This window comes from Bipolaris zeicola (genome assembly GCF_000523435.1).
Source record: "Bipolaris zeicola 26-R-13 unplaced genomic scaffold scaffold_394, whole genome shotgun sequence".
Taxonomy (NCBI): Eukaryota; Fungi; Ascomycota; class Dothideomycetes; order Pleosporales; family Pleosporaceae; genus Bipolaris; species Bipolaris zeicola.
In genome coordinates this window covers 1-13332 of record NW_006912443.1, presented here as the reverse complement: position 1 = coordinate 13332, position 13332 = coordinate 1, and the positions used below count along the sequence as shown (strand labels likewise).

General features: G+C 53.4%; 4 protein-coding genes across 4 annotated transcripts; 2 read left to right on the top strand and 2 right to left on the bottom strand.

Annotated features, from left to right (window-relative positions):
• Positions 1 to 532: 532 nt before the first annotated feature.
• Positions 533 to 2183, bottom strand: COCCADRAFT_9980 (uncharacterized protein; the record flags this gene model as incomplete). Its single annotated transcript, XM_007720077.1, has 6 exons — positions 533 to 1393; positions 1446 to 1642; positions 1705 to 1822; positions 1877 to 1908; positions 1965 to 2045; positions 2108 to 2183. 6 exons carry the CDS (start codon positions 2181 to 2183, stop codon positions 533 to 535), a joined length of 1365 nt encoding a protein of 454 aa, XP_007718267.1.
• Positions 2184 to 3015: 832 nt separating this feature from the next.
• On the bottom strand, positions 3016 to 4931 carry COCCADRAFT_9979 (uncharacterized protein; the record flags this gene model as incomplete). Its single annotated transcript, XM_007720076.1, has 4 exons — positions 3016 to 3090; positions 3144 to 4534; positions 4584 to 4763; positions 4820 to 4931. 4 exons carry the CDS (start codon positions 4929 to 4931, stop codon positions 3016 to 3018), a joined length of 1758 nt encoding a protein of 585 aa, XP_007718266.1.
• Positions 4932 to 6464: 1533 nt separating this feature from the next.
• On the top strand, positions 6465 to 8816 carry COCCADRAFT_9978 (uncharacterized protein; the record flags this gene model as incomplete). The annotated part of the gene is made up of 5 exons (XM_007720075.1): positions 6465 to 6641; positions 6705 to 7898; positions 7970 to 8132; positions 8197 to 8538; positions 8605 to 8816. 5 exons carry the CDS (start codon positions 6465 to 6467, stop codon positions 8814 to 8816), a joined length of 2088 nt encoding a protein of 695 aa, XP_007718265.1.
• A 1857-nt stretch (positions 8817 to 10673) lies between these two features.
• Positions 10674 to 12480, top strand: COCCADRAFT_111728 (uncharacterized protein; the record flags this gene model as incomplete). Its single annotated transcript, XM_007720074.1, has 3 exons — positions 10674 to 12061; positions 12109 to 12306; positions 12357 to 12480. 3 exons carry the CDS (start codon positions 10674 to 10676, stop codon positions 12478 to 12480), a joined length of 1710 nt encoding a protein of 569 aa, XP_007718264.1.
• Between the last annotated feature and the right edge of the window lie 852 nt (positions 12481 to 13332).

Below are 13332 nucleotides of genomic sequence, written 5' to 3'. Positions count from 1 at the left end.
CCCACCACCCATTGTTCTCTCAATCATTCATCCCACTTTCCCATATTAAACCAAAGTAATACACACCCATCCACGAACAACTCCCACCACACACGTGCAGCCTCGACACGATATCCCCCAACCGTCCCAACTTTCAACCCCCCCATGTCGCCTTAACATATACTTACAACCTGTACCAGCAAAATCTACCACTCCGCTATAAGCAAACCAAAAAGCAACAAGCATTCACATCCCCATATCACACACCACATAGAAAACGAAGTGTACATCACTAACCCCCTCTTCTCCTCTAACAAGTTACCATCATCCGCAAGAAAAAAAAATCGATTTAAATACACCCACTACTACACCCTTTCCCACACCTTCAACCAACCCCCATGTCATTCACTTTCAACCCTCATAAAAGAAAAGTTCATAACATTCATATCCCCTCTTATTTTACAAATTACCCTTTTCCCCATTCCACACACACACACACACACCCATCTCCCACCTTCATTAAACCCCAAGCTACAAATATAACCCTGCACATTCACACAACTCCCCTCGATCTCTCCAAAACACTGCGCTCAAGCGCCTCATCCCTCGCCGTCGTATACATAACCGCTGGTTCCTGTGCCTCCGTTACTTTGGCGCCCGTGTAGGCTGGTTGATTGGAGGAAGCGGCGATACCGCGGGGAGTGGTGCGGTCGGCTTCTGGGCCCCTATGCGTTGAAGCTCTGTCACTACCATGGTTGTTGGTGGTGGTGGTGGGGGAAGAAGAATAGACAGTGGGGCCATGGGCGTTTGTGTATGCGTGGTCTTTGGTATAGTTGGCAGCGGTGTTGGCAGTTGACGCAGCATGGTTGGCAGCGTGGTTGGCGGCTGAGGTGGCAGTATCGACAGTCCTTTGGGCTGCGTTCGAGCCAGCTTGTTGGGCGTGCTTCAAGCTGCCAGTTGCGGAACTGGAGACTTGCGAAGCTGTGCCTTTGGCTTGGGAAGAGAGGTCCGACGCTGTTTGTTTACCCTTTTGCGCGAGAGCATTGCCCTGGTTCGCTACTTCCTGCGCACCGGAACTGATGCTGTTTGTAGCTGCGCGACCCGTTTCCTTTGTGCTGTTTGCGAGGGAGCCGACGCGGGCGGTGGCGTCTTGGGCGGCTGCGCGGCTGGTTTCAGTCACGGTGTTTGCGAGTTTCTGAGCGTTGAAGCTGGCGTCGTGGGCGAGCATGCGGCCGTTGTGTGTGGCGGCTGCTGCGAGTTCCTGGGCGTTTGTGCCGGCTTCGCGGGCGATTTCGCGGCCGCGGGGGGAGGCGATGAGGGGCGCGGCGTAGATGGAAGTTACGGCTAGGACGGCGAGCCAGAAGGGAGGGACGGCTTTGACGAGCCAGTATAGAGCTGTGAGGCCGAGGAAGGACTGTTCAGTGGTAAGCCTGTGGCTCATGTATAAGGTAATAGGGACAGCTTACAGCAAATGTCTTTTGTAAGTCCTGTCCAAAGACGATTCTCTGAGTCTGAACTGCAGCATACTGCACAAAGTCATGAATATCCTTCAGTGTCGCATTGAGCGTCGGCTCCGGGAACGTCTTGTATTCCTTAGGTCGTAGCTGAGCGGACAAAGAGCGGTTGCCCAGCATGCGGCTGGCTGACTCGGTAACTGATACCACTGGTAGAACTAAAGTCAGCTCTATACTCAACTATTATGGGGGTGAATCCGAGAACACTTACATCCCAGGGCGGTCACTCCGCCCTTCAGGGCCATTTGGGTGAGTGGGAGATAGTGTGCGCCAAACAGTAAACTGAGAACACCGATGTAAGAGCCCAAGGTACGGGTCGGGTCATTCCACTGCGGATTTAGGTTAGACGCGATATGTTGCGCGCATTTAAAAGATGGACTTACGTTGATGTACTGGTAAAGCGACTCTTGATGGGCTATCGTACGTAAGCATCGCTGTTATCGTCCCTTACATCTAGTGATTATATCTCACCTATGATCTGCTTCAACGGTCCAGGCTGTGGCTGCGTCGGATGTGCATTCTCTTCCAAAGCATGTTGAATTGTCGTAGCGACTGCGTTCATATCGAATATCAGTAACTGAGATGAAATCAACGGATGATGCGTCTAGGCTTACTCTCTGTTGTATCCTGCCCAGGCTGTCGAGCACCTTCACCTGCTACTGGTACGACGATAACGTTTTGCGTGCTCATGATGAATTTGGGTTGTGTCTGAATGGTTGTGTCTGAATGGTTGTGTCGTCTAGAGTAGAGCACCGGTGTTGGATTATATCACACGAGGAACCCAAGGATGCATCATAGTGATTGCATTCAGTGAGGCAACTATGACGATCAAGGTTTGTGACGTTGGTGCAACCAGCTGCCAAGAGTAGGCATCCTTTCACGCAATCAACGCGATACTCCAATCTGATTGCCTAATTCCTTTTGCTTGAGTGATACCGCAGTGCGTGATATATGTGGGGAGCAGGGTCTAGAATGCATGGCCCAGGACGTAAGGTTACGAATTTACTTTATGAACAAATAGGAACAGTGTCAAGTGTTACTTTCCATGAAATCAAACCCGCGGAGAGCTACAGATATCCCAATACGTAGGTATGTTGTGATCACTAGCCACAGCCAGATCCACTTCTGTGCATCACCCGTGCCAAGGCTGGCTGTGGCACTTGTCTAACAAGCGGGCAGGCCCACATAGGTCTAGCCCTGCGCTTTCACGTGCAATTACGGTCAATGATGTCACAGGTGTGATGTTCAACACATGTTGACAACGACATAAGACTAATGTAAGTATTTTCTCATAGACAGCTGTCCCACAAATGAGTACAAGAATACCTGTTGAACAGTGTAGTCTTCCCCGCTTGCGCCACATCTATCCACGACGTGATGTTTTAGCCACAGTAACGATTGAAAAATGACGATACTTTCGTGTATATAAATTATGGATATATTGCGAAAATACTTATATGCTACAAAAGAGATATTGAGGTGCGCTAGCAAGGGGCGCATATACTCAGGGAAGACACAAAGTTCAGAAGTGAGGGGTGTTGAGTGCCATGAGGCAGAGGAGACCGGAAATAAGACCAGCGATAGGAAGGGTAAGAACCTAAGCCATGTTAGAAAACGACAAAGTAAAGATGAGTTTGAAAAAAAACGTACCCATCCAGAGAAGATGAAGGCAATCTGGCGCCAGTTGACAGCGCCAAGATCGTAGTTCATCAGGGCGACACCAACAGCTGATCCAGTCAAGCACTGAGTGGTCGACACAGGCAGTCCAAGCCTAGAGGCGAGCAAAACAGTGACAGCAGCGCCCAATTCAACTGCAAACCCACGAGTGGGTGACATTTGGGTAATCTTGTTGCCAAGCGCACGGACGATGTGGTAGCCGTAGAACCAAAATCCGAGACCAAGCAAGAAACCGGCAACGATTAACATAAAGATGGGAGTCCTTGATCTAGTCGAGACCTCGCCTTCGAGGTAAGTTTGGTATACGGCCGACCAAGGGCCAACAGCGTTGGCTACGTCGTTGGAACCGTGGGCGATGGACATCATCATGGCAGAGACAACTTGGCAGTAGGTCCAAAGATGCTCAACACGAACATCGTAACGTTTGGCCTTGGAATGGATGGCACGGAGCAGGTCGTTGTCGTGCGTAATGACGTCCATAGAAACACCTCGCAGAAACCCGAATTTGAGATAAGCCCACCACTTTTGGGGGTTGAACCAAGACAGGGACTTGACGGGAACAATCCAACGTTCATAAGGCTCGGGCTTCTTCCGGGCCAAATGGACAGGAGTCGTGGGTGTCTCTTCTACGCGTGGCTTCTCCGGATCACTTGGCAGAGGACCCTCGTTACTTTGCTTTATCGAGTCCGACGGGGATCCATCGCCGAGCTTTTTCATGCTTTCGTCTTGGACAGAGTCTTTGCCAGCATTCTTATCGTGATGTGTTCCGGCGCGAACCTGACCATAGGCATCGGCATAGTAATCGGTAACATACTCCTCGCCTTTTCCAGGCCAAAAGAGATGTGTGTTTTCTTTGAGAAGCATGGGGCCAAGAACGACGTGCCAAACCCGGACGCGAGGGTCCTTCATGATCAACTTGCGTTTGAAAAATGGCATGAAGAAGATGTAGCAGATTGCCAGACACCCAAAAAAGACACCAAGGATGATGCCCACGGCTTTTCCGGCGCCAAACTCTTCGAGTGACGGTGCAGTGGGGGCTTCGACCACAATGAAGAGGGCAAGGAGAGCTCCCGTCGTGGCGAAGTAGAAGGGAATAAAGCGCATGGCATTCTTGAACGGATCCTTTCGTTCTAGAACCAAGTACTTGACTGTACCAAAGATTATGGCTGAGAAGGCAGCAGCAACCAATGGTGCAATGGCCCAGGAGGCGGCGACTTGTGATAGGGAGCCATCTTCCCAGGCCCACTTGGCATCAGTCTGACTTGCAAAGCCAGCTCCAACGATGGCGCCGACAACAGTCTGAGTAGTGGAAACGGGCATGCCTAGCTTTGTAGCAAGCATCAACCAGAAGGCACTACCGACCTCTGCCGATTGTTAGCGTGGTATTTTACAGTTGTTAGTATATGTTCTTACCAGCACAGCCCATGACCAGCATGAGTGCCCCTGGATTACCAATGAAACGATCGATGTCGATGATACCATTCTTGATGGTTGAAGTGACACGGGCGCCGAGCGCAACAGCACCGATGAACTCTGTAGCAATGGCAAGTGGTCCAACTTGAGCCATCGTCAACGTTCGTGCCGCAACAGAGGCTATTTTGATAGTTAGTCGGCATGCTTCCCGTGAACATGAGTCTGTTGTTACTCACTGGCATATGCGTTGGCGACATCGTTGGCACCGTTACCAAAGGCAGAAAATACAAAAGCAATGGTGGTGATTGCAAGAATCCAGTCATATTTTGCTGTCACTGGAGACGCCATCTTGACTGTATAGCTGTGAGCCTGTACTTAAGTAGTCCCAAAACGCTGGGAGCACAGTCAACTTTATATGATAGTTGTCTGCGTCGAACATGTAGGGTAGGAAAAGCCAAGTCGATGCGACATGGAGAACGACAAGAAGCGCCCAGGATAGCAGGATGAGCGCCGAGTGCCAGGTTGCCGGTTGCATCGAGTTTCAGTGGTCTTGAGCCATTTGGGTCCAATTTCATAATCGTGTTTCCGCTGGTGGAGAGGTCCCGCCAAGTACATGAGATGTGCCTAGAGTTTCCGCTCTCTTGTCTTTGTCTTGGGAATTGCTCAGGCTGCAAACTCTTGTAGCCAATGAGGAATGGCTATTTGAGCACGCGTGTGGGTAGTTGGGCCTTGTGCGTTCGCATGTGTGAAAGAATCTGGCATGCTTCCGTTGCAGTTGGCCTTGTTGGGTACAACTTGAGTGCGATGGTGTTGCTCTATGGTGCAAACAGGTGAACCAATAGTTGATGCCAAGAGGCGGCGGGATGGCGACATGACACGGCGGCAGCCGCCGTGACACCCAGCTGAAAGGGGAGAAGAATCGGCATTACAGTTGCGTGGCGAGGGACTTGAACAGTGTTCGCATGGGCGCATCGTGAGCACATGGCCATGGTGGTTTCAACGTGACATGTACCTTTGTCTTTGGTTTGTATAGGACTAGACCAGGGTTTCCGGATATCGGCAGTCGATCAGACTAGCCATGCGATCCTACAGGCCGAGACGAGATAAGCCTGGGGCCAAAGGCGTGCACACACTGTAAGCATGTGCCTAGGAAACAATGACTGTTGTCGCAGGTCACGTGCCCCTGGCGACGGGCAACCCAGCAACGCTAATAACGCTTGCCAGGGCGGTCCGGGGTAATAAGTACTTATTAGGTTGGGATGTTGAGATCTCCCAAATATGTATGTACAGAGTCTTTTGGGCCCGGTAGCTGCAGCAAGTGCCGAGCCCAATTCCATACATACATTTGTATCATGCGTTTATGAGCATCACATACATGCCCTCACTGGCCCTGTGTGGTGGGTGGTGTAGCAGCTGAGGGGGCTTGAGGCGCTCACCTGAGATGGGTTGCGTCATCTTCCATGTCACTTTGTTCGGGCACGGCGGATAGGGCGAAAGCCATAGAACAGCAATGAGGCGAGCAAAAGCGCAAGGCGAGAGCGAGAGCGAGTGAAGGCGGATACAGCCGGGCCAGTGCAGGAGAATAACCGGCAGCAAAAATCAAAAGGCGTCAGTGAAGGGACCGGCGACGGACGGGACGGCTGGACAATTGTCGGTTCTGGCGTGGGCGGCTTCCCCACGCTCGCTCTCTCGCTGTAAGATACCCCCGCCAATGGGTCGCTGTTAAAAATTACCTAGCTTACTACCTCCGAGCTCGCAACCTGGCCGCCAGCTTTGCTCCTCGGACGGCGTGTCGGTCGACTCACCACACGCTCCCCAGGGTCAACAGTCTTCTTCACCGACCTCTGCGGCTCCTCTCGAGGCCAATTGCACTCGCTCGCCATGGCCACCGTCAAGGAAGAAGTGCGCGAGGTGCTCCTCGGCTCCACCGAGGAGCCCCAGCTGTCGCATCTGACGCGCGCCGCCTTTATGAAGCACGCCCAAAAAGACGAGTCGGGCGAATACTACCTCAACGAGGACCAATTCATCACAGCCGTTGCCCCGGAAGGCGAAGACTACGTAAGCAGCCGCCAGGTGCAGTCGTACGTCTGATAGTCCCGCTAACGCCGCGCCCGCTTCTAGCACAAGATCAAACGATATCAGTATGGCATTCTCTTCCAGGTGGCCGACCGCGACCAGAAGGGCAAGGTCAACATCCACGACTGGTCCGTCTTCCAGAACCTGCTGGCAAAGCCCGATGCCGAGTACGAGGTCGTCTTCCGCTTCTTCGACAGGCGGCGCACCGGCTACATTGACTTTGACGAGTTTTACCAGACATGGAAGGCACACAAGACCGAGGACAGTCTGCCCTTTGACTGGGAGGGCCAGTGGGCGGCGCTGTACATTGGCTCCAAGAAGCACAGGCACACCATGACGTATCCCCAATTTGCCCAATTGCTGCGTGGACTGCAGGGTGAGCGAGTACGCCAGGGCTTCACTTACTTTGACCGCAACCAGGATGGCTTCATTGAGCCAGAAGACTTTCAGCGCATAATACGCGAGACTGCAAGCCACAAGCTGTCCGACTACCTGCTCGAGAACCTGCCGACATTATGCAACATTTCAGTGGGGAGCAAGATCTCATACGCCAATGTGCGCGCTTTCCAGAACGTCATTCAGCAGATGGACATGATTGAGCTTATTATCCGCAACGCCGTGCAAAAGAGCCCTGACGGCAAGATTACCCGCACCGACTTCCTCAACGAGGCAGCTCGTATAAGCCGCTTCAACCTCTACACGCCCATGGAAGCAGACATTCTGTTCCACTTTGCTGGCTTGGACGAGGCATCTGGCCGGCTCGGGCTGCGAGACTTTGCTCGTGTGCTCGACCCATCATGGCACAAGATTGGCTCTCTGGCCGGGGCAGCGGTTGCTGATGCAGGACAAAAGGTGTTTGCGAGCACAAAGTCAATATGGCATGACGTACTAGAGTCTGTGCATCACTTTGCGCTGGGATCTCTAGCTGGTGCGTTTGGAGCGTTTATGGTGTACCCCATTGATCTGGTCAAGACGAGGATGCAGAACCAGAGAAGCTCTGGTGTTGGTCAAGTGCTGTACAAGAACTCGCTCGACTGTGCCAAAAAGGTCATCAAGAACGAGGGATTCAAGGGCCTGTACTCTGGTGTGCTTCCCCAGCTTGTGGGAGTAGCGCCGGAGAAGGCCATCAAGCTCACAGTCAACGATCTGGTGCGAGGCAAGCTGACGGACAAGTCAACGGGGCAGATCAAGTTTGCTTCTGAGATGTTGGCGGGTGGCACTGCAGGTGCGTGCCAAGTTGTAAGTGATGCTGGGGGGTTTGTCGCGCAGGGTTTGTGTAGAGGTGAAGGGGCTAACGTGGCACACTGCAGGTATTTACCAACCCGCTGGAGATTGTCAAGATTCGGTTACAAGTTCAGGGTGAACTGTCCAAGAACGTCGAGGGTGTTCCGCGGCGGTCAGCCATGTGGATTGTGCGGAACCTAGGTCTTGTGGGCCTATACAAGGGCGCTAGCGCGTGTCTGTTGCGTGACGGTAGGTGCTTGTGGTGGTGTTGAGGTTGAGGTCGAGGCCATGACTGACGAAAGCTTTTTTCTAGTTCCCTTCTCGGCCATTTACTTTCCTACCTACAGCCATTTGAAGAAGGACTTTTTCGGCGAGAGCCCACAAAAGTCGCTGGGAGTTTTGCAGATGTTGACTGCGGGCGCCATGGCGGGTATGCCGGCGGCATACTTTACCACACCATGCGACGTGATCAAGACGAGGCTGCAGGTGGAGGCGCGCAAGGGCGAGGTTGCATATACTGGGCTGCGACACGCGGCGGTGACCATTTGGAAGGAGGAAGGGTTCAAGGCGTTCTTCAAGGGCGGGCCGGCGCGCATTATGCGGTCGTCTCCGCAGTTTGGCTTTACGCTGGCCGGGTACGAGGTTCTGCAGCGAGGTAAGTGGGCGCGTAGAGGCGATGACGGGGGGGGCTGAGGTCGGAAGGAAGCTAACAAGAGGACAGCACTACCGATGCCAGGGTCATCGCAGGCAGACGCGTCGAGCCTGGAGCCATCAGTGGGTCTGGAAGAGGCAAAGGCACCGTTGCCGTACCTCCGCAGCCGCAATGCACTCAAGGTGATCCTAGACCTGGACGAGAATTTTGGACGTCCCAAGCTGGCCAAGGATGCAAAGTTTGCGGGGATTCCCGGATTCGGCAGGCGACCGGAGGCTTAGAGCTGGGGCGTGGGCGGTCAGTGGGAGTGGAGGGGAGTGGCATGAGGGCGGCACAGCGAGGATAAGGGATGCAAGTGTATTGTGTAAAAGTAGTGGTAGAGAGAGAGGGGGGAAGAGGGGTGAGAAGACGCAGGGGGTGAGGGATGAGATTTAGTCTACACTAGATGATAGGCAGTAGATGGGTAGATGGATACATAGGTATGATACATGGATAAGTACTTGGTACATGGTCGCGGGCCAAGCAGGGCAGGGCGGTTGTTGCATGTTTTGTTTGTTCTTGTTCTGCAGGTGCGTGTAAGTACTTGGTTAGTGTAGTGTACATGATTAGGCGCCAGGGAGCGGCAAAGGGAGGATTGTGGAATAGGGCCGATGCAGCAGGTCGGAGCCGCGTCTTCTTCTCTAGTGTTTGGTTTTTTTGCTCGTCTTGGTCTCTTTGCTGGCTCGGCACAGAGGATTTTGTTTTTCCCGCGGGCTACTGGCGAACCCCGTGGAGAGGGCCAGGGCTGGGGGAGGGTGCAGTGTGGGGTCCTGGGCAGGCTAGCGGCTGCAAAAGCGGGGGAGAAGGACGCTCGGGCGAAACCTTTGGCTGTGCCCGGGGGGAGACATGTTTTGGGGCTGGTTGATGGTTGGTGGTTGGTGGTTGGTGGTTGGTGGTTGGCGGTTGGTGGGAGAGGCTCAACTGTGGATTGGGCTGCCCGTCTGTCTCCGTCTGCATCCTCCTTGCTGGCTGTCTGGCTTGCTGGCTGCCCGGCTGCGCCTCGTCGCCCGCCTGCCCGCCTGCCCACGCACAAGCAGCCAACAGCCATCCAGCCAGCCAGCCAGCCAGCCAGCCAGCCAGCCAGCGACGATGCCGTTGCCGTTGCTACTATTGCTGCCACTGCTGCGGTTACTACTCATACTCCCACCACCACTGCTGCCACCCCGTCGTGTCGCCCGCCTGTTCCCTTCACCTCTCTCGTCCTGCTTCACTCGCTCGCTCGCGGCTATTAGCCCGTCCCTTGCGACCCGAGTTGCGCCCTTTCCCACTCCATGCAGGGCAGCCCGTCCACTCAATCCAGTCAACAACCGCCCACTACCACCACAACCACCACCCCCCCGCAATCAGCCTCCTCCCCATCCAGTCCACCCCGTTCCTCACATGTCCTGACCACCACCACCACTACCACCACCACCACCACCACCACTGCCTTCGCCGCCAGAGCCCCGTCACTGCATCTCCCGCTGCTCCTCTCATATGCCCATCGCCCTCGAAGCTCCGTCCTCGTCCGCAGACTCGCCTCAGTTGATGTTTGTCATCGGCACACGCCTTGGACACCGCCTTGAGGCTGAAAAAGAGCCGTCGCACTGGCTCCCTCGGGTATGTTTCGCACCGCGCAGAGCCGCCTGCCTCCTCCCTCACTTCCTTTGTTTTGGCCTATTTATTACTTTCTTTTTTTTCTTCCACACACACACAGAGACGCTTTGCATCATCTGCTCCACATGTAAATTGCCTAAGGCTGCCCTCTTCCCCGTTTTTGCGACATGGCAATGCCCATGACTATCGTTCCTGCTCCACTTGCACTTGCCCATCCCTGTCTGCTGCCCCAGTCGCCTTGCGACTTCTCCGCCTCCACCTCCACTTTGGCCTCGATCAACCCAGCCCGCATCACCACACACGCACACGACATCACTCCCTCACAACCATGCTGACTCTAGTCCAGACTGCCATCAAAGACTGGTCTTCCTGTGCTACTCGCTCCTGTCATCGCCCTCGAGGCCTCTGCTTGGGCGCTTTTGCCGAACGGTCTTTGGGATAGCTTTCCCTCGGCCCGCTCGCATTGCTTACTGTATTCTCCCTTTGCACCCTTGGCTACCCAGATGCTCGACACCAGCCACTATTACGCAGACGACGACGCGGTTTTGCACTCCCCTGGCCTGACGGCAGTCATTGTCAAGACGACTCCATCACCAACTCCACCTCCCATTGGCACTTTAATGTTTGACCCCCCGACTCTTCAACAGAGCCACGACTCTGCTTCTCCACACCAAAAGACGCATCATCCACACAGGCCCCGACCACGCCCTACCCAGGGCGATATGGTCCTCCTCCGGGAGATGAATCCGAACAGGCCGGACATTGCCCTGCAAGCAAGCGAACAGGCCTTAAACTTTGATACCGACTCTGGCAGCGACATGGACGCCGAATCACCAGCCGCGGCCATGGGCCCGTCCGGCTCGAGCCGTGTCAACTCTGCATCAGCCCACTTTCAGTCACTGGCCCTGCATCACACTGTACAAGAAGCCCGTGGCCCAAAACTTGATCCCAAGTCGACCCATCGAGATTCGGTACTCGAGGACGATTTCAACCTCAGGCCTCTTCACCTGCTAGCAGACCGACGCCCATCTCAGATATCCTCTGTGCTTGCCCCATCAAATGGAATGCGTCATGACACCAATGGTATGCACCGCTCTTTGTCTGGTAACTCTGCAGCCTCGACCACGTCACTGCAACCACCAAATCAGCAATTCGGGGAACTGACAAACGGGGGCTCGCTAGATATCAACGCGGCGACATCCCCAGGCCTTCGACAGTTGACCATCCCACAACCAAGAGGCCTATCCACAGACACTCTCCCAGCATTACAAGCCCCGTCTCCCGCCCGCGATGGATCGACTACTTCGCCCGTCCAGCAATTGCCTTCGTTCAGGCACATGGACGACATTGCACGCTCGGCATCGAGTGATCACGAGGCCAACAGAGTCAACGGATTCCCCCAACGACAGTCTGTGTCTTCGAGTGGGCAGTCACCAACTTCTAGAGTGCGGCAATTATCCATCGGCTCGCACTCACCAGCAACGCCCTTTACTTCACTGAGCGCTGCATCACTAAGCGCCTCTTCGCCAATGAGCGCCAACGACTCACTCCAACGTGGTGATTTATTTTTGAGATCAGCGGGCGGGAGTGTGTTTGGCGATGCCCGAAGACCGTCACATGCTGCGTCAGACTGCGCCCCGTACAACGCATTGCAGTCTGCATCGAGCGAGAGTTATCAAAGCTCAGATGGTTTGAGTCCTGCTTCACAACCAACGCCCATTGAGCAACGCCCCCGCCATATGAGCCTGGACGGTGCACTTGCATCACGAGTGTTACCACCTCCAGTGGGCTCTGGCTTGCCACAAAGCATCCCCTCACATGCTACTGGGTCCTTCAAGTGCGACTACCCAGGCTGCAACGCTGCTCCTTTCCAGACGCAGTATCTTTTGAAGTGAGTATCATGTAGTAGTTGTTTAATGTTGATGCTGACCATAGTAGCTCACATACAAACGTACATTCGTCAAATCGACCCCATTACTGTCCTGTGAAAAATTGCCCTAGAGGCGAAGGAGGCAAGGGCTTTAAGAGGAAGAACGAGATGATACGACACGGCCTTGTGCACCAGTCGCCAGGCTATGTATGTCCATTTTGCCCAGACCGCGAACACAAGTATCCCAGGCCGGACAATCTACAAAGGTATGTTGAACTGATCAAAAGTGGTGTGCTCGTCTAATAGATGATCCCAGGCACGTGCGCGTACATCATACCGACAAGGATAAAGACGATCCTCAACTTCGCGATGTCCTAGCCCAGCGCCCTGAAGGCGGCAGTCGTGGGCGCAGGAGACGTGTGAGCGACTCTGGTCATTAGTATGCGCAGGTTTCCAGATGTAAAACGACTTTTCCTTTTTTAAATCTCGTACCTTTCCTCTATACGACGCAATTCACTTCTTTTTGGCTTTTTTTTCTCGTATGACTGGCGAGTCTTTTTCTAGCGGGTTTACTGGTGGGACTAAGGTAAGGATATATACATGTTTATGAAGCAGGCGAAAGCAGGCACAGGATTTGTCTTGGTTTGGGGTTTTTTGGCTGTATGCTATTGCTTGTTCTAGCGCCGAGGATTGATTCTTTGGAGAGGCATGTCGATTGTGCTATGGATATCATGTTTGTAATCTTTTTTCCAAATCCATCAGAGATTTTTATATCTCGCTTTTTTTTGGCTTAGTCTCTAACTCTTCAGAAAGAGAGAGGGGGATGAGGTGGGATAGGGTTATGTATTTTTTCCCTTGTTGGATCTGGAGTTGCAAACGAAAAAAAAAAGAATACGAAAATAAAAATCCGTCTACAAAAATCACAATTGCATGTAGTAATAGAAACCCACGAACCTCTTTTCACATGACATACATGGAAGAAAACCGAAAAATCACACACGGCACGGGAACTCGAGATCACAAGAGAGAGAGAGAGAGAAAAACGCTACCTCCGAGCCGCGCTACTCCCCCGACCCACACCCTCCCTTTCTCTCTCTCTCTCATCTTTTTTTTAAACCATTTTCACCCGTTAGATCTAGCCCCACCGAAAACGCCCCTTTTTTGCGGCTTCACTAAGCACATGCAACTAGTAAGTGCGGCTCTTCTTTTTTTTCTCTCTCTCTTTGGGATATCTCGGTGTACGGATTTTGCTTAATGGGGAAAGTTTGACGTGTGGATGGGTTGGGCTGGGG